The sequence below is a fragment of the Sinocyclocheilus anshuiensis genome, unplaced genomic scaffold (assembly GCF_001515605.1).
Source record: "Sinocyclocheilus anshuiensis isolate Anshui unplaced genomic scaffold, SAMN03320099.WGS_v1.1 scaffold269, whole genome shotgun sequence".
Taxonomy (NCBI): domain Eukaryota; kingdom Metazoa; phylum Chordata; class Actinopteri; order Cypriniformes; family Cyprinidae; genus Sinocyclocheilus; species Sinocyclocheilus anshuiensis.
The window spans coordinates 1374966-1395686 of NW_015536474.1; the positions used below are offsets into that span (position 1 = coordinate 1374966).

Consider the following 20721-nt stretch of genomic DNA (forward strand, 5'->3'; position numbering starts at 1 on the left):
ACAACAGTCATGTGACGAAAGGTGAGAGATTAATAAAGCGGTTTTGACCAGGAAACACTATGACAGAATTGATTAAATGTCAGCTTTAGAAATAAATGCTTGTGGTGTTTCCGTATCCCGTCATCGCTTATATGCTGCAGTTCTCAGGAACTGCCACAGCTCAAGGTTTCATTCTCGCGCGTTCACTTTCGTTCTAGTCACACAAGCTTTCACAGACACTGGACGCCAACTGCACGGACTATTACAGCCGAACAAGTGAGTAGATGTCATTTACCAGTTTCTGCACGTTCTGTTTTACACACCATCTGTAAAACCTCGCGAAAGTTGCATGTGGTCCGTATAAAAACATCGCATTTGATTGTAACGTTACACATAGTTCGTAAAATCGAAAGCGAAAGAGCACCAAACACTACAGAACAAATATTAAACCACTACATATTGTATATAATTATTCAATTAAAATAAAATGGAGAGAGACCATTTTAACATTTTCTGCTTCCGACAATGTACATGTAACTTTGAGTACACAGACTTTTGTTTACTACGTACTAATGTTTTTACCACTTACTACCCTTATAAATACGCGTTTCCTGTCTTTTTCGTACTCCAGTGAGTTCTTGGTTACCCAGAAAGTTGGAATAAGAAAGTGTTCACACTGTAAACACGCCTTCAGGCAGCAAGTTAGCGTGTTTAGGCACCAGGCAAACCACGCAGTTGCCCTACAGTGGGCCCTAAACACGCCCTTGCCTTCAGGTAGATCCAAAACGGGTCAAACAGAGAAAAATGAAGATTCGCACATATCAAGATATAGGCCAAAAAGCTGATTTGTCTTGTTTTGTATTGTATATTCTGATGCTTTCGCTTTATTTTGGCCTTAGATGTCACAGCAAGACAGCACTCAAGTGAAGGGATGCTTAAATCAGACAAATAACAGTGGAAACACTGGTGGTCAATCATCAAGAGGAGAACCCAAAAACCAGCACTCATCCACTGATTCTGCAGGCAAAGGGGCCACAACTACTGAGAATGAAAGGGAAGAAAAAAAGCACCTATCTAATGAGAGCGCAGAGAAAATGGCCAAAAAAGCCAAATCTGATGAGTTCCAAAACCCCAAGCCAACCCATAGTGCATCTGGAGAAAGCAGCTCAAACCGGCCCTCTCAAGGTGCACCCATGGACACTTCAGATCCATTCTCAGATGCTTCCAGCTCAGGAACAAGACCACAGCTTGGGATACAGCTGGGTCCCACATATCCCATTAAGAACCTCAAAACAATGCAAAACTTCTCCACAGAGTTTGACAAGAAACTGATAGGACATATAATAATGCTAGATGTAAGAATCAAATTTCATTCTCAGTTCTTGTATTATAATCTTACTTTATAAAGTGTGCTATGAATATGAATTTGATCATAATTCATGTTACTGGCTTGTCTGAGCAGATGACATTTTTCCAAAGAGGTGTGATTGTCCCTTTTCAAAGAACTCATGTTTGGGATTCCAAAAATGTGAAGTTACCACATTTGTATGTAAGTATGAGCATCCAGAATGCTATTGAACAAATCTCTCTCTCTAAAGATCATTATATTCAGTATAATTATTATTCCCCATAGCCTCCGTCCCACAACAAGTCCCATGCACCACCCTCTCGCTGGGAAGCCACCTGTCATGCTCTGCGCAAGCTCACCAAAGGCAGTAACTCTATTGGGGATGCTGAGGTACTGTAACACTAAACAATGACAAATACTTTTACACTAGCTAAAGTGTGTTTATCATGTGACCTGTTATCCGTTTTTGTCTATTTGTAGACCGCAATAATGTCTTACAATTCCACCAACAAGGGAAAATGGACATTTGATGCGCTTTATCTTTATGGTCAGGTTAGTGAATCATTCTCTGTATCAGAGGACAGGTAAATGTTAATTTGAAAATACACAGACTCATTTTTGTAATTGCTCTACAGCGCTTACACACAGTTGACAATAATCTCCATTTGCTGATCCCAAAGATGGCCAAACTAGCTCTTGAGTTACCTGATCTCATTAAACAGGTACTGTATGGGTTCATATTGTACAATCTGACAAGCAACAACCATACAATAAAAATGATATACTTACAATGTCTGTACTCTCTGATTCCAGCCCATCCCTCTCCTGCGACAGCAACAGAACCAGGCCATAACAATGTCTCAGCAGCAGATTTCCAGTTTGTTAGCAAACGCCTTCTTCTGCACCTTCCCTCACAGGAACGACACTAAACCTGGTTCAGAATACTCCAACTTCCCCACCATCAACTTCAGCAGGTGATGCTCTGATCACATTACACTGAATGTTTCATTCTGATCTGAAAATACTGGTGTCGTATCTGTTCGTTTTATAATATACATAAATATTTTTTTGCCATAGCCTATTTGCCAATGAGAAAGACCCAGCAAAATTAGCCCAGAAAGCAGAAAAACTGAGGGCCATATTCCATTACTTCAACACAGTGACAAATGAAAGTCATGATCAAGATCCAGGTATTTTTGAAGGAAGTCTCTGATGCTCACCCAAGACTGCATTTATTTGATAAAAAATACAGTAAAAACAGTAATTTTGTTGAATATTATTACAATTTAAAATAACTTTTTACTGATGTAATATATTTTAAAATGTAATTTATTCCTGTGATGCAAGGCTTAATTTTCAGCATCATTACTCCAGCCTTCAGTGTCACATGATCCTTCAGAAACCATTATAATATGCTGATTTGATGCTTAAGAAACATTTCTTATAATTATCAGTATTGATAAGAGATGAAATATGTTCGTAGAAACTGGGATACTTTTTTTTTTACCAGGTTTATGATTAATATACATTTCAAAAGAACAGCATTTATTTGAAATAGAAATCTATTGTAACATCATGAATGTCTTCACTGTCACATCCTTGCAACTTTTGAATGGGAGTTTATATGTCAGTGATGCATGCAGATATTTCAAAGGATGAGCAAGGAATTTATTTTCATTTCAGTGTAAGAGAATTGAATTTCCTTTAACTTCTTTAACAGCATCAAAACCAGATGGACTGGTTAGTTTTGAAAGGATTAGCATTCCATCCTCACAGCTCCCTGACTGGAATAAGTAAGTTGCACTAGTAATACAGTAAATAGACTATAGCGTGTTGACATGCTTCGTACTGATCGTGTTGGACTTTAGACAGAAGATGCCCCTGAGGAACCTTCACATCTCTTCAGAAGGATCCATTGAGAAAGAGGGTACAGGCATGCTGCAGGTCAGTTTCATCTAAACATGGCTGTTTTGTACCTGTTCTTCAGATAAGTTTCATCTACATCATGTTGTTCTGGACAGGTGGACTTTGCCTGCAAATATATTGGTGGAGGAGTGCTGAAGTCAGGACTGGTTCAGGAGGAGATCCTCTTCCTCATGAGTCCAGAGCTCATCGTGGCCAGACTCTTCACGGAGAAACTGGCTGATAACGAGTGCCTTAAGATCACAGGTACTGCTGGGGCATTTAGCACAAAGTTATCTTAAGGCTGTAATACACTGCACAAGATTTAAAACACTATCATCATCATCATATACTTGCCGACTTTTCTTAAAATCATACAATGAACAACTGAAGATCACACACACCAGGGCCCATATTCAAGAAAATTCTTAGTGCAAAGAGTGTCACGTACTTTCCTATATATATATATACACACGCACACACACACACACACATATGGGTAGATTACTTTCGAATTGTAGCCCGTTACCGATTCCAAATTACATGACAAAAATTGTAGTTAGTAGTGTAATCCACTACATTACTCATTTTAGGTAATGTAATCAGACTACTTTTTTTTATTTTTGACCTAACTTGTTTATTTTTGACCTAACTCCTATTTAAATCAATGTGATAAACTCGTAAATTTATCACATTGATTTAAATAGGATAATCTTGTACCATCTTGATATAAAAAATAAAAAGAGTAAGAAAATATATTCCATTCATTGTTATTAAGAACATGAAGTGCATTAAACATTACATTACATCAAGGTTTCCAAAACTAGGGTTTGTAAAGGAACTGCAAAGGTTCGTGAATTGAATGAAACGCTAATAACTAATTAAATAATAAAAAATGTAATTTTAAAATAAAATCAATCAAAATAAAATACTTGCTAAAAAAAAAATAAATATGTTGGTGCCGATAGCCTCGTGGGCGGCACGTCGACATGTAGCGTCTCAGGGGTACTTCAAGTAAATATAATAGGTGAAACAGGTTCAGATCGGATGAGACGTTAAACCGAGGTCCTGACTCTCTGTGGTCATTAAAAATCCCAGGATGTCCTTCGAAAAAGAGTAGGGGTGTAACCCCGGCATCCTGGCCAAATTCACCCATTGGCCTCTGACCATCATGGCCTCCTAACCATCCCCATATCTGCTGATTGGCTTCATCACTCTGTCTCCTCTCCACCAATAAGCTGGTGTGTGGTGGGCGTTCTGGTGCAATATGGCTGCCGTCGCATCATCCAGATGGATGCTGCACACTGGTGGTGGTTGAAGAGATTCCCCCCTTCTATGTAAAGCGCTTTGAGTGCCCAGAAAAGCGCTATATAAATGTAAGGAATTATTATTAGATGTCAAAACAAGTTTGACAAAAGCCTTCCAAAGACATAGTAATGCTTAAATAACCTGTGATAAAGTGATAATTCAAATAAAAATGTATATTGAAACACTTCTTAAACCTGAAATTATTTTTGTAAATCCAGTGGTCAAATGCTGTGTAGCCACCCGACTAAACTGCAAGACTTTCTGACTGTATATAAGTGGTAGGCGATTTTAGAAAGGAACATTTAAAAGATGAAAAAGTGGAATTTCAATCAATAAATTGTGAATAAAATATTACTATTGTGTGAATAATATGTAATCAATAAAAAGTAACTGTAGTTTGCTTACAAGCATTTTAAAATGTAATTTAATCCAATTACAAGTAATTAATTTTTGGAATCTGATTATGTAATCCAGATTACATGTAATCCGTTACTACCCAGCTCTCTCTCTCTATATATGTGTGTGTGTGAGAAAGAGAGAGTAGGGTAAAATAGGAAAAAATATACCCTATTTAAAACAGCTTTTCTTTTTTTTTCTGTTTGGACAACCAATCAGTCTTCAATAGAATTTGTCTTACCTAGCAACGGGGTCAGCCCTGTCTCCTCACTAGGATGAAAGTTTTTGTCTTTTCCTTGCTCAGAGTTGCTCTCAGATTGGTCCTGAATCACTTTTTTTAAAGATTTATTTTTGGTGTTTTGCCTTTATTATGATACGACAGTGGAGAGCAGACAGGAAGCGAAGTGGGAGAGAGAGAGGGGGGTGGGATTGGGAAAGATCCTCGAGCCGGGATTCGAACTTGGGACGCCCGTAACACAATGGTGTTGTATGTCGGCACACTGCCCACTAGGCTATCGGTGCCAGTGGTCCTGAATCACCCTTAAGCAAAGATTGCTAGTTAGAAAGTTTTAAGCTAAATTAGGAGCTCTCTGAGAGGATTCTTAGAAGCTTTAAGAATACAGGCTCAGACCTTTAAGTCATTCTGATCATAACAAACTCACGCAGAAACATGTGCCTTGTTGCTAGGACACGTGTGACAAATGAAAACAAGTTTTCTAAAATCGGCTCAAAATATGAAACATGTTTGATATCTTCTAACTGGATGGAATCAAAGTCTGCAGCTAAAACAAATCCCATATAGTAACTCCTTTGCTGACATACCACTGAAAAGTGAAAGTGAGATGAGAATAAAAAAAAAACATTTTTGGGGGGTGAGCTACTGCTGGTCCCCATCTTGGACTAAGTCTTATTTATAATGTGTCATCAGGTCCTCAGATGTACAGCATTACTTCTGGCTATAGCAAAACCTTTTCTTGGGTGGGTCCATACAATGATTGCACAAAGCGGTAAGCAACGATGACAAATGCACAAAATTCAGAAAAGTGAATTTTTAAAAAAATCATTGGTTTTACAGAAAAAAAGTAAATTAATGTAACATTGTGTCAAATACACTCATAGGGATATGTGGAAGAGGCGTTATCGGCAGATTGTTGCCATTGATGCTCTTGACTTCAAGAACCCAAAGGAGCAGTACACCCAAGAGAACATAAAACGAGAACTCAACAAGGTACTAGTTTTAACACATTAAAATATATGTAAGAATTTTGCCATTCCTAACTGTAAAGGTTATTCAGGCTTGTGTGACTCTCAAAGGCATTCGTGGGATTCCACGGAAAACCAGAAACCGCTATCGCAACAGGCAACTGGGGCTGCGGTGCCTTCAATGGGGATCCTAAACTCAAAGGTAATAAAGAAACACACACACACACATTTGATCTGGAGAAATTATAAACACTTTACATTGATTACGATAGAGTAAATGCACAGAACAGAATGTGTTTGTCCTCAAAAGCTCTCATCCAGTTGATGGCTGCCGCGGTGGCTGAACGAGACATGGCTTACTTCACATTTCGCAATGAACATCTTGCATACGAAATACAAAGAATGCATGAGATACTGACCAAAAACAATGTGACCGTAGGTAAGTACATACACTGAAATCAAAACATACAGGAATGAGGAGGCGTAAGTACTAGAATTATTAATAGACTACAATAGTAGCTCTTAGGTTGATGATATACACTATACACTACTGTTCAAAAGTTTGGGGTCAGTAATTTTTTTTTTTAATTATTAAAAAAATAAATACTTTTATTCAGCAAGGACTCATTCAATTGGTAACATCAATAAATAAATGCTGTTCTTTTGAGCTTTCTATTTATAAATGAATCCTGAAAAATTGTATCATCATCAGCTTTGCATCACAGGAAAAAAATACATTTTAAAATATATTACATATAGATTTTTTTAATCGTAATAATACTTCACAGTATTACTGTTTTTATTGTATTTTTTTATTAAATAAATGTATCCTTAGTAAACTCAAGAGACTTCTTTCAAAAACATAAAAAAAATATTAGAGACCCCAAACTGTACTGTTTATGTAGAAACTACAGTTCAGCATTATTTTTAAAAGTGTTTTTAAATTGTATTTTTATAATATATTTTTAATAGCCAAATTCAAGAACCAAGGGTGTTCAGTGTTGTTTTACAAACATACAATAATACAGTACTAAATGTAAGCTAGTTGTTTTTCAGCTTCTGGTTTAGAGTAAACTGATCATTTCTACTCTCAACAGATAAACTGTACAAGTTGCTGAAAGAATTTGGTGGACACTACACTCGTGAACATCACTCAGCAACAGACTTGTACAGATTCATCAGAGAGAAGATCAAACATAAGAATAGCTTACTGTAAATCTGTCTGGCTTCAGCAGTATTAAATATGTAAAGCTGCTTTGAATGTATCAGATTTCTGAAAGATCAGAATAATGTAACAATATAAAAAAACCTGCTGTATGTTATGTAGTTGTTTTTGGACCACAGGTGTCATATTTAATTGTTTACCTTAATTAAAATGTGTTAGTCACGATTCATATTAATTAACGAAAAATTCAGATTGATTAAAGATCATCTGATAAAGTGCACAAGACATGTATGTCTTTATTAATGCAAAATAAACTGTTCATGTTAAATTTGTAGTTTTCTTGCATCATTTGTAAGTACAACAAGCAAACAGACTGAAATTGAGATGAAGTAGTATAACAGTAGTCTGAAATAAACACAAGCCTAAGAAAATAAATAAATCCTTTTATTTTATGTCCTGAAGAGAGTCTTTCTGCTTGTTGCTTAATCTCAGCTTATTGTTGTTTTTAAATAACAAGAAGATCAAATTATTGTTTCAGCATTCAGTCCTTGAATTCACCTAATGAAGTTCATTATAATTTGGCACTGAGTGTTTAGAGGGTGAATGGGAGAGACGAAGAGGATAAGGAAGAAAGAAAGATAGGGTGTCTTTACATTTCCTGCTATATTCTAAAACTGCTAAACACAGGCAAGCTAACTTGTTCCTTTTTCGCAATAATTTAAAAATGCATAGGGTTCCAAGCATGCCCTTTAAAGCATTAATGCTATCATGACTTTTCAGTGTCTCATTTCTGAGATGTCCATGCCAAATCAGGTAACGGACAGTGCAAACATTTTCTTGCGCTGTTGATGTGATTTTGTGCATATTCAAAATTAAAAAAAATATTTGTATTATTGAGGGGAAACCTCTAGTTTAAGCTCCATGTCACTTTAAATCCCTATTAAAACCATCATCAACATGCCTCGGAGACACATGCATGCAAACTGATCCCATTACCATGACATTGCTGAAAGCTTGCATCCTTTCATAAAACCTGCATAGATAGGCCTCTCATATCTACTGTACAGTGCAAAGCAAACCTGTGCTTTGGTCAGGAGATTCCAAGCTGCCAGCCTGCCTTCTAACGCTAACAGTGGGGTGTGAGTTTCCTGAAAAACGAGGGACGGAGGGATGGTAATGAAGGGAGTGGATGGTGCGAGGTGCTTAGGACTGGTTCTGGAAGGCATCCAGGTTGAAGGCTGTGTCCAAGAACCGCTCCAGCTCCACAAGATGAGCCTTCTTGTTGCCTGTGGCGGGGGCAGCTGCAGGCTCTCGGCCGGCGTACCTGAGAAGAATACAGGTAAATATAATGTAAATGCATGTTTTCATTTATCCAAAGTGACTTACAAATGAGGTCTTACATGCATTATTACATGGCTTACACGCATTAGCAACACATGATAATTGGGTACAAATACTGTTGCATGAATGCACAGCATGAAAACTTCTTCAGGTCACCCCAAAGTAAACAAACAAGTAAATGGATAGTTCACCCAAAAATAAATTCTGTCATTAATTATTCACCCTAATGTCGTTCCAAAAACCTTAAGACCTTTGTTCATCTTTGGAAAACAAATTAAGATATTTTTTATGAAATCCAAGAGCTTTCTGACCCTCCATAGACAGCAACACAACTGAAATGTTCCCAGACCCAGAAATGTAGTAAGGACATTGGTAAAACAGTCCATGTGACATCAGGGGTTCAACCGCAATTTTATGAAGCTACGAGAATACTTTTTGTGCATAAAAAAAACGACATTCAACAATTATTCTCCTATATAAAGTATGGAATAAAGTCATTATTTTTGTTTTCTTTGCACACAAAAAGTATTCTCGTAGCTTCGTAAAATTGCGGTTGAACCCCTGATGTCACATGCACTGTTTTACCAATGTCCTTACTACGTTTCTGGGTCTGGGAACATTTCAGTTGCGTTGCTGTCTATGAAGGGTAATTTGCTTACTTTGGGCTGACCTGAAGCTTTTTCATGCTATGCATTCATGCAACAGTATTTGTGGCCAATTATTACTTGCGTTGCTAATGCGTGTAAGCCATGTAATTTCAGTTCCCAGAACATTTCAGAAATCTCTCGAATTTCATCAAAAAATATCTTAATTTGTGTTCTGAAGATGAACGAACATCTTACAGGTTTGGAACGACAGGGTGAGTAATTAATGACAGAATTTAGATTTTTGGGTGAACTATCCGTATAAATTTGAAACATGTTAAAAAAATTATGATTATTATTATTTATGATTAATTATTACTATATTATACTATTATATTATATTATAATAGCATTATCACTTATTATATTATTGTTAAAAAACATTTTTAAGAATGGAGTATTTAGCCATTAAAAACCATTAAAATATTTTGTATTTGCAATGCAGTAATTTTTATAGTATCATTTCTAAATATGAATAAAGAAAAACAGAGATCATTTATTGTAAAACTATATTTCTAAAAAAAAAAAAAACAGTTCAACAATTACTTTTTGTAGTAATTGTTGGACTGCTTACTTAAATACTTTTTAAAAAATCATGAAAATATTGTCAATATTACTTGATACATGGCTTCATTGTCTTTATGCCAAATATAATTCTTTAAATTTTGGAGGAAATATATAGCCTAGTTCTTGAGAGATTTTGTGAGATTCATTCTAAAGATGAATTTAAAGACACGAGTTACCAAACGGGATGGGTGTTGTTGAAGGTTCTGCTGATGCGTGGCTTGACATAGTTGTAGTAGCCTTGATTCTTGTGCTCTTCCTGGCACCACAGCAGCTGAGCCTGCAGATACTTCTCTGCCTCAGCTTTCACCAGGTCAAATGGGAATGGAGAAAGCTGCACAATAAAACATTTAAAGTAATCAAACACATCTTTTAACTACAAAGGGTGCAGGCATGAAGCGAAAATGATAATGCTGGACTAGTATAATGAGCATTCTTATTATAGAGAAATAAATACAGAACATGGCCCATTTAATAAATATAAGAATGAAAGTATATGCAGGTACCTGCTCAATGCGGCTGATGGCTACTGTGTCCTCCAGGCCTCTGGTCTTTCGTTCTTTGGTGAGGTCATAATAAACTTTTCCTGTGCAGAAGATGAGACGCTTCACTCCAGCTGAATTCTGTGATGCACTTCCTTCTTCAGGAATGAGACGTCTGAAGTGTGTGCCTAATCAAACCCGAACACACCTGAACATTACTAAAAATGCTCTAGCGGGACATTGTATGGCAAAGGATTGCCAAGATTTCAAGTGGAAAAACCTGGTAACATGTTGTCAAATCTTGACTTGGCCTCTGGGTGCCGTAGCAGTGATTTAGGCGTGAAGATAATGAGCTAGAGCAAATAGAAAGAAAGATTAAATCTTCATGAAACCACAAGTTAGCTACAAACAAAGTCCCACAATATTTGACCAATCCATTTTCATGACTTTTCTATGTCCAGGATTTTTAAAAATATTTACATGGATTTGCTAATGAATCCATTCAAAACAATGTGTAACCCATTTTCAGTAAATCATTGAAAAAGCTACTTAGAAAGATTTAGTCACAAATTGGACACTGCAAGTACAATAGCTATTAAATTAAATATTTTAGAGAAAAAAATACTAAAATTTCCATAGCAAATATATGTTTTTCCACGACTAATCCATGATTTCAAGAACTGGAAAGCAACTTTAAAATTCTCTGATATTTCCATGTTTTTCGTGGTGAAGGAAACCTGTAGAGATGATGAACAGAGTAAAATGTCTCTTACAGGCTTTCTGAAGGGCAGAAGGATCTGCCTCCGAAGAACATGGAAGTAATTTGCAGGAGTGGAGCAGTTCACCACAATCCAGTTACAGTCATAAAGCTGCCGGACGGCAAAGTCCTCTGTGATTTTCTGTGTCAAACAAATGAGTATTAAGACCGATATTCTTAGTAAATATTGTGTTCGGTTAAAATTTTCATGCTTAAAAAAGCCAGAGATTTACCGGGAAAACGTCAGGGTCATCATTGCACATCTGCAGGAATCTCTCTGGACGGGCGGAGGAGTGCTCTGGTCCCTGAAAAGATCACCAAGAAAGTAATGAAAAAAGGAGCGGATGAGAAGATGGAAGCTCAGAGGTGGATTTAAGATGAAAAGACCTCACCATGCCCTCCATGCCATGAGGCAGCAGCAGCACAATGCCGTTCTGTCGGACCCACTTGGCCTGGCCGGGGGAGATGAACTGGTCGATGATGCACTGGGCGGTGTTATGAAAGTCTCCAAACTGAGCCTCCCAGAGCACTAGAGCATTAGGACTCGCCATGGCAAAGCCAAGCTCAAAACCTGCACACAATGAGACACAGACCTGAGGATATGATTGTTCAGTGGGCATATAATGTGCAGCTTCTTCTGGGTTTGTTTGACCGACAGCAACCAGCCACATTTCATTTGGTTTATACCCACCAAGAACCCCGTATTCTGACAGGGAGCTGTTGCACACTGTATATGGAGTTTGGTTCGGGTCAATGTAGTTCATGGGAATGCAAGTCCGTTTGTCAACGTTCTGATCATGTAGCACATGGTGCCGATGACTGTATGGGGATAAAAAGGTAGACTATGGAGAATCAAGTGCCAAATCAAGTTAATTCAGAAGCACGAGATACAGCTGCTCTCACCTGAAGGTCCCTCTCTCCACATCCTGACCACTGAGACGCACATGAATGCCTTCCTTTAGAAGAGAACCTAAGGCCATGTATTCTCCCAGAGCCCAGTCCACTGAGCGGTTCTGCACCATTGTAGCCCTGCCCTTCAGGATACGGGTAAGACCTTAGAAGAAGACGGACAGAATAAGTACAGAAGCTGGATTCGAGACAAACAAGCAACTTTATGATAGAATTTTTGGCAGATTTATTGGTGATTTCTATGTTTTTGTAACGCAAGCTAATTTTGAAGATTTCAGTATTTCTGCATTCAAGTAGATAGGAACTGTAGATATAGCCGGTTCCCAACACGCTTCAAAAATGACTTTGGGTACAGGCCATTTGCCATTTCATAATTGTGTGCAGGTGTATGCAGAGATGAGAGTGAAAAGGTACCTCCATGGATAGTGAAATCCTCCACAGGCACAGAGGAAGCCACCTGACCAATGTGACTAAGCACTTCTTCATTAAGACCAGTGGATGGACAGCTCATACTCTTGGGTTGACCGTCCAGAGTGAAGAAACCTGTAGAGTTAAGCACAAATGTCAAGTCAAGTAGATTTCAGAGCAAATACACGCATGTAATACACACACGTAAAAGTGTCTCAGTTTGGAGACATTGTACATAAACACAAACACACACACCCACCTGGCCAAGGTGAGTCAAGCCAGTGCTTAATGTGCAAGATCTTCTCATCTTTAGAACGATTGTACGCCTCCTCACAGATTTTGTCATACTTGGCAATTTCCTCCTACAAGGACAGACAGGCAACATTATATTAATGTAAATATTCACACAAGTAATTTAAGAAAGTATTTGACAAATATTGTCAATGTTTCCTATTATTGTTACTACAACTTAAACACTACCGATCAAAAGTTTAAGGTCTGTCAGATATTTTAATGTTAAAGTCTGTTATGCTTTGGTCAAAGATACAGTAAATATTGTAATATTGTGAAATACTACAAAACAGCATTTATTAAAAATGGTAAAAACATTTATAATGTTACATAACATTTCTGTCACTTCTGATCAATTTGATTTATTCTTGGTGAATACAATTATTAATTTCTTTCAAAACAATATCTTTCTGACCCCAAACATTTGAATGTCAGTGTACGTATTCATCTTAGGAGTAATATTTGGTTAATCTGACCTCATATTCCTGTTTGCTTATGGCTCCTTCTGCAGTGAGCTTTTCAGCATATTTCTGCAGAACAGGTTTCTGTTTCTTTATCTGTTTGTACATCAGCGGTTGCGTAAACATTGGCTCATCCATCTCGTTGTGGCCGTTCCGTCTGTAGCTCACCTACAGCACAAAGAAGAACACCAGTCAACACCTAAAACACATTTGACACACAGTTGGAAACATTCAGACTTAAAAAAATGTGCTTCCCTACCAGATCAACCACCACATCTTTATGAAAGGTGGCTCTCCATTCTGCAGCTACATTACACACATACATCACAGCCTCAGGATCGTCTGCATTAACATGGAAGATGGGAGCGTTGACCACTCTGGCCACGTCCGTGGGATACGGCGAGGAGCGCGCCATCCGAGGGTCAGTAGTAAAGCCAATCTAAAGAGAGGGGAACAAAAATATTTAAATAAATGCAAATATTTGCCTCAAAAAAAGTCAAACTTATATGGCAGTTTCAACCATTTTGATAAATTGCACTATTTTAACCACATATTTTCTCTTCAAAAGCCAAGTGATCATAAAATTATATGTGTTATTCCAAAACAAGAACCTATATAATATATTTATACAAAATTATAAATTATACAATACTACAGTTGGCCAGGTATTGTTTTAAGAAATCAGTGCTTTTATTTAGTAAAGATGCATTGAATTGAGCAAACATTAATAAGAAATGTTTCACTTCATTGAACAGCAAATCAGCATATTAGAATGATTTATGAAGGATCATGTGACTGAAGACTAGAGTAACGATGCTGAACAATTCAGCACTGACATCAAAGGAATCAATTGCATTTTAACATATGATAAACAGAAAAGAGATATATTAAATTGTAATAATATTTCACAGTATTAAGTGTTTTTACTGTATTTTTGATCAAATAAATCCAGCCTGGTAAGCATAACAGACTTCAAAAACATGAAGAAAAAAAAATCTTACAGACAAACTTTTGAACTGTAGTGTATAATCAATTTAAAGAAGAAGTTTCCTGCTGGTGATAGTGTGTGAGAAAGAGACCTGGTTGTTTACGACCACGTGAATAGTGCCATGTGTGGTGTAGGAAGGCAGGTCACTCAGGTGGAAGGTCTCATAGACGATACCCTGACCTGCGAAGGCTGCGTCTCCATGCAATAAGATGGACATCACCTTTAGAGACAAGGACACAGTCTTCTTAGTGACTTCATGTCAATCGTGTCTTGTTGTCTGATCACAAAAGATGACTTAAGACTGTTCTAAAAACTGTTTACATAATACAACCGATCACACGTTTGTCTTTGAGGGAACTGTTTAATCTTTGGATATAGGTCTCTTGATTTGTGTTTCACTTTACAAAGTTACAGACATGGAGGTCATCTTTATACTAGCGTACTACTTGACAAAGTAAACTTTAAGCTGATGCCTGCACTAGAAATCTACAGTAATAATAGATTTGTTTTCCTGATGCACTGATTAAAATCCTGCTAATGCAATAATGGGGTTTCATGGGGTCTTTAAGAGAAACACTCAAGTTTAATAACATAAGCACAGATGCTAGAAGCACGAGGGCAGTTCACACACCCTTTTGCCGTCAGAGTCACCGCAGTAGAACTGCTCTGCCTTGGTCTTGCCCTGCACTACAGGGTCCACTGCCTCCAGGTGTGAAGGGTTGGCCATCAGAGACAGAGTGATGTTGCGATCAGTGACTCGGTTGATGCGTCTGTGGTACATACCCAGATGATACTTCACATCACCTGAGCCCTAAAGAAAACTCACAAAGAGAAACTGAAACATGAACAGGACTGGAATGATAATATTACATAGTTTATATAATTTTCCCAGACATGTGGGAGAGGACACCTGTTTTCACAAAAAGCATGTGACCATGGATTTTGTGCAGAGCTAATTAAGTAAACCACAATTACAGTACTGAATGTTTTATGTATCACTGCCCCGGTTGTTCCAGATTTGCAATATTTGTTAAACATTATCACTTTCATTGTTGTCATGAAATGACAATTCAACCTATTTTCTAAATGCCTGTTACTGTGAACAATTCAACCATGCACATTTTTATAGTTACATCATAATTACGAAACCTTGTTTTTGCCACAGTATAAAAAAAGGTAACTGCGACTTTTTATCTCACAATTTCTGACAATTTGCAAAAAGTTAAATTTTTTACATCCTGTGGTGGCATTGTGAGACATAAACTTAAAAAAGAATAAATAATTCAGAATTGTGAGATAAAATGTGCTACCTTTTTTTATTTTTTATATAAAAAAAAGTGAGATGTAAACTCATAAAAATGAGAAAAAAAGTCTCTCAAAAAACGAGAATTGCATGATGTGAACTGGATTCTGAGAAGCATACAGTTTAAAGCGGCTTGCACTTCTTTCGGATGCGTGTGCTGCCATATGCATTTAAGACATGTTTTCCTCAGCACATAACTTATATCTTATGATTACATCCTTATCTGCAAATGTTAGAAAGTCACACCAGTATTTGAAACATGACTTCAAAACCGAGGTACCGAGGTCATTTTTGTGGAAGAATTGCTGAAATGGGTCCTTGGGCCTAAAAAAAAAAAGTAGCTTTTTTTTTGTGTAAACGGAAATATTTGTTTTGTAATCTGTATAATGAGCTTAACAAGAAACTAGTGCTGAAGGAAATGAAGGTGGCTTGAAAGAGCTGCTCACCTCATCTGCAGCTTCCAGCTTTGAATCAAACTGGCAGAAGATCTGCTCCAGCTCCTTACGGATCACATTAGCAAGCACATTCAGACGGCCTCTGATGTAGAGCATATAATTCAGACATGTTTCAATGGCCCTACATATACAGTATACTTCATTAACCACCATACATTGGTGTACAGTAGGGCTACCCTCGACTAGTAGTCATTCATATTAAGCATTATGAGAATAATCACACGTTTATTAATAAACCATTCAAATCATAATAATGAGCATTTAATTGCCTACATAGCCTAATAAGCGCTCAAGCGCACACATAAAGTTTGCCACAGCAAACTGCAGAAGTAATGATTACGAATGTGTGTTATTGTGAGTGCACACAAATAAAGAGAGTCTTTGCAGATTCGAAAGATGTATTATTCTTATCTTTATGACCAAAAATGACAGAGTATTTTAAGAGCAAGTGACTGCACCGGCACCTCCATCTGTCATGCAGTGAGCGCCACTATTCAGCTTCCATACTCCCACACAGACACTTGAATAGCACACATTTATTCAGATGATAAGTCATATTTGAAGTCGATGACTGATGAGCAATCATTTGGATGTCCTGCCTTAATACTGTATTACCACATAGACCAGCCGTTAACTATCTGTCCGTCACGGATTACGTGAATTCGCCACTTCCTGTGGATTGTTTTATTTTTTTCTGCGACTAAGCCACTAATACAATTTTGGTCGACCAAGCCTCTTCTCGTCGACTAATGGTTAGTCGACTATTAGGGGGCAGCCCTATTGTACAGTTGGTTGTTCCTCTACCTGTGTGGCATTCCCATGATAACGCTCTCCACTCCGTTCTCACTAGATTTGTCGATGATGGTTTTTAGTGCAGGAATGAGAGACTCGCATCCCTCTAGGCCAAAACGTTTCTCTGATGACCATTTCCTTTGCAAGAACTCCTCAAACCTGGCAGCATTATAAAAACATTCACATAATAAAAAGAATGTTATTACATTAAATAACAAGATATCAAAGCAAGTGTCATCTGCGAACAAATGATGTAAGTGATTTGTTTGACAAAACTGATTCCCTTTCCTTGGTGTCAGTATTAGTGGATGTATGAATTCATTTCTGTTTTGTGAAGGGTTTTGCTTAAATTATTTGAATGGCAAATAATGCATTCAGGTCTACAGTAAACTATGGCATGGACAGACCTTGTTGAGCGGACCATACGGGTCAGTAGAGTCCTTTTCTCGTCCAGAGTAAACTGCATCACTCCCGGCTTCTCAAACTTCTGTCTGATCCACTGGCACTGCTGCAGGTCATTGATGAACATGAACTCCACCCCGATGTGCTGACAGTAGGCCATCTGCATAGTGCAGCGAGAGAGAAGTCATGCAAAACAACCAACCTTTATAGTTCGATAGCAGAAAGAAAACAAATTTGTTATGTTGCTGGTGGATATGTACCTCTAAACGCCGAATGATTTCCCTGAGAGTAAGGGCACTTTCACATCCCCCAATGAAGGTTGTGGTAGGAAGCCGGAAAACTTTATCCAGATCTGCTTCTTCCAGTCCATAGAAGCCTGGCAGCAGACATGCAAACACATGGATGTGGAAAGGGGAGGAAGGGCAAGCGAAACAAAACACCACAGTGGATCCGACCGACACACATAAACAGAGAGGACAAATGGAACTGCGTTAAAGGAAGTAGGGATGTGAAACAATTTATTATGCTTTAAGTGTAATTTTTTATATTTTTAAAGTGCAAATAGGAGCACATTCAAGCACATAAGACAGAACATGCGAAGAAAAAGCTAAGCCAACAGTATAAGCAAAGGAAAAAGGAAACATGAGGGTGAAAAACAGATCTATTCCAGCCCAGTCCACCGGTGCCACAGGGAATGCATGCATAACACCGTCTACACCGGACGCGCCACGCCACAACAGCTAAAGTCTGTCTACACTGGACGCGACAAAGCGACCGTTGAAAATCATTTGAAATTTGTGTCAGTACGTCATAAACAGAACGCAGCAGCAGTTTACTGTCGGGAATTTGTCACGCCTCACCACATCCAGTGTAGACAGCATAATTTGTCGTGTCGCGCCACTCGCGTCCGGTGTAGACACGGTGTAAGATGCTACAGATGGCAACTTGTTAGTCATAACATGCATGTTTGAACAAACACATTTTACCTAAAAATGTGTTTGAATGTACAGTTGAACTATTTTCTCATTGATTAATAATCAACATGTGAGTGTATTCCACAAAGCAGAAATGCAGACTAGAATCTCGCATACCAGTTTGCTCTGACCTATGATCTCAAGGTGTGGTGAAACATGGCGTTCCTTCACAATGTGTAACATGAGTTGTTCCTGTTTACTTATCTACACAACAAACATGAACACATGTACTCAATGCTGCAGGCAAGTAAACATGATAACATTCCTGCAACACCAGTAAAACAAGATTATGCTAAATTAAACATGCTAACAAAAGTGAAAGGAGTAAGACCAAACTGAGAACGTAAGCACAAATAACAAGTCTTGTCAAGTCAAAAGTGATATTCCGGTCTCTAGACCACATCCTTCAATGTAGGTCTGTGGGAATATTTAAAAAAAACAAAACAACAAATCATAAATCTGATGGCTTAAAAATCAAGAGTCACATAATTTACACTTTATCATTCATGTCTGTAGCACAAATGGGACACGGACATTCAATTCTTTCACAACAGTGATATTTATATTAAAACAGCACCGCTATAAATTACCATTACGATCTGGAATCCATCAAGGGTAACTTTGGGAGAGTCTAACAGCATGTTCAAACCTGAGCTCTGAGGCTAAATCTGACATTCAGTGAGGATGAGGACATTATGTAAGAAACAGACCCTAGGCAAGGTTAATGAGGGAAATCGCCACATATGCCAGCTGGGTCTCCTGCGAGGACGAGAACGGCACAGTGCCACGTGGAGTTATATAAATGTATTTCCGCTAAGAGTTGAGGGCATTTTCAATTAAGTTAAAATTTCAGTTGTTATTTTAGTCTTATTTATATTTTATTATATTATTTTTTAATATTTTAAATGAGCTTTTAGTTGTAGCTTTTAGTTAATTTTAGGTTTTAATAATTTTTATGTGCTTTTATTATTTTTATTATTATTTAAAATATTTCTATTTCACTTTATTTTTAGCTTTAGTAATTTTAGTACTTCAAGTTAAACTGATTTTAAGTTACCAAAGCAACATTCCTATTTTCATTTTTCAAAGATTTTCATATAACATTTACAATTTATTTTTATGTATTTTTTTAATTATCATGGTTTTAGCTTGATTTGGTTAATAATAACAACAATACTGGTATAAACAGTTTGGAAAAAGCATGCTCAAGTGTTCACTAACAGCCTTATAGAACTAGGCCCAAGAACAATGTTTGGACATGCAAAATCAAGGACATGGGTTACACTAAATGCTAAAAAAGACAGCAAGGCTCTTCTTTTAACTACGCAACACTTTAAGTTGATTTAATCACTGTTTTTTTTGATCAGGGAACTGGTGGGAGCTTCTAAAAAAATGCTACTAAAGTGCACTAACTAGTCCTCATACCTCCAGCTGTAAGGTGAGACAGACGGGCTTTAAAAACAGCTGCATCTGAGGAGTCAAAAAGCATTACATTAAAAAAGTTAATGCCCCATGTGTGGACATGTGTTACAAACCTATTTTTGTTTTAACGGTTGTACCATGTCATGACCTGAAAAGAATTGAACCTGTGAGGTGTTCAGAGAAAAAGCACTGGGTGAAGCATTTCCACTGAATGAAACACAGAATAATGCAGCGCTGGAAAACTCCCTCACCCCAAATACTGTAGTGCACTTTGAAACCCGGCTGTCAATACACTACAGACTGATGACTCACTAGTATTGGATGCTCACTGACAATCAGCCTGCCATTGATTAAAAAACGGCTCTAAAATATCAAGCTTTGCCATTAGGAGGAACTGATCAGACAGAGAAAAGCCATTTGGTATTTTGAGTTTGTATGGGGCATTCTGATGGTTCACATTTCCCAAGTTGTTGAGCATGTTGACTGTGTGGGTGTGGCTTGTCTCTTGCTAAAGGTTTCCAGTCATCCACACTGAATGCGTGTGCAGATAAACCTCTACAAACGGTATGTACACAACAGACAATACAATGAGAAATAAAGCAACTGCTATTCACAGCATTCAGAAAGGTCTATAGCCTAGGCATACTAGTGCAATAATAAAGCCACTGTGAGAGGATATGAAAATGTCAATCTGCAGAGAGAAAGAGGAACTACAACATGACACTAGATGAGAGAAGTATTTCACTGACAAGCAGACACTTCTGAGGACAAGAGTGATGGGTGCAAAGACATTAGGATACATCATTTACAATGGGTAAAGCCAGGGGACTGGATATGATAATGTACAAACTGATAGGCTCTGATCCAAAACTTAATCTGGCACCATTTTTTGGCATCATGTTTTCAGAAAGGACGCATTAAATTGATCAAAAGTGAAATTTTTTATGTTCTAAAAAGATTTTTATTTTAAATAAATGCTGTTTTTTAACTTTCTATTTATCAAAGAATACTGAAGACAATGTATCATGGTTAAACAACAGTTTTGTTTCTTGAGCAGCAAATCAGCATATTTTGATGATTTCTGAGCGATCACGTGGCACTGAAGACTGGAGCAATTTTTTCTTTGATATCACAGAAATAAATTAAGACTTTAGAATATATTCAAATAGAAAACAGTTATTTTTAATTGTAAAAATAGTATACAATATTACTGGTTTTACTGTATTT

At 37.4% G+C, this 20721-nt stretch overlaps 2 protein-coding genes across 4 annotated transcripts in view; one reads left to right on the top strand and one right to left on the bottom strand.

Annotated features, from left to right (window-relative positions):
- LOC107656979 (poly(ADP-ribose) glycohydrolase-like) lies at positions 1 to 8166 on the top strand. The gene is made up of 16 exons (XM_016444984.1): positions 1 to 255; positions 879 to 1334; positions 1442 to 1528; positions 1613 to 1717; positions 1808 to 1879; positions 1963 to 2049; positions 2141 to 2301; positions 2405 to 2517; positions 3048 to 3120; positions 3196 to 3271; positions 3349 to 3496; positions 5862 to 5940; positions 6053 to 6161; positions 6248 to 6338; positions 6447 to 6575; positions 7234 to 8166. Exons 2-16 carry the CDS (start codon positions 879 to 881, stop codon positions 7350 to 7352), a joined length of 1905 nt encoding a protein of 634 aa, XP_016300470.1. The 5' UTR covers positions 1 to 255; the 3' UTR covers positions 7353 to 8166.
- Positions 7733 to 20721, bottom strand: part of LOC107656768 (2-oxoglutarate dehydrogenase, mitochondrial-like) — a 20927-nt gene continuing 7938 nt past the window's right edge. For all 3 annotated transcript variants that reach the window (XM_016444746.1, XM_016444809.1, XM_016444872.1), the window contains 19 exons: positions 17359 to 17474; positions 17104 to 17258; positions 16709 to 16855; positions 15896 to 15986; positions 14778 to 14957; positions 14238 to 14366; positions 13418 to 13597; positions 13174 to 13326; positions 12666 to 12768; positions 12413 to 12541; positions 11993 to 12143; positions 11781 to 11908; positions 11482 to 11660; positions 11323 to 11394; positions 11106 to 11231; positions 10613 to 10685; positions 10357 to 10520; positions 10030 to 10184; positions 7733 to 8625 (listed from right to left, as the gene is read on the bottom strand). In XM_016444746.1, the coding sequence (XP_016300232.1) occupies positions 8505 to 8625; positions 10030 to 10184; positions 10357 to 10520; positions 10613 to 10685; positions 11106 to 11231; positions 11323 to 11394; positions 11482 to 11660; positions 11781 to 11908; positions 11993 to 12143; positions 12413 to 12541; positions 12666 to 12768; positions 13174 to 13326; positions 13418 to 13597; positions 14238 to 14366; positions 14778 to 14957; positions 15896 to 15986; positions 16709 to 16855; positions 17104 to 17258; positions 17359 to 17474 (2552 nt within the window). In that variant the 3' untranslated portion in view covers positions 7733 to 8504. The remainder of the gene's footprint in view (positions 8626 to 10029; positions 10185 to 10356; positions 10521 to 10612; positions 10686 to 11105; positions 11232 to 11322; positions 11395 to 11481; positions 11661 to 11780; positions 11909 to 11992; positions 12144 to 12412; positions 12542 to 12665; positions 12769 to 13173; positions 13327 to 13417; positions 13598 to 14237; positions 14367 to 14777; positions 14958 to 15895; positions 15987 to 16708; positions 16856 to 17103; positions 17259 to 17358; positions 17475 to 20721) is intronic.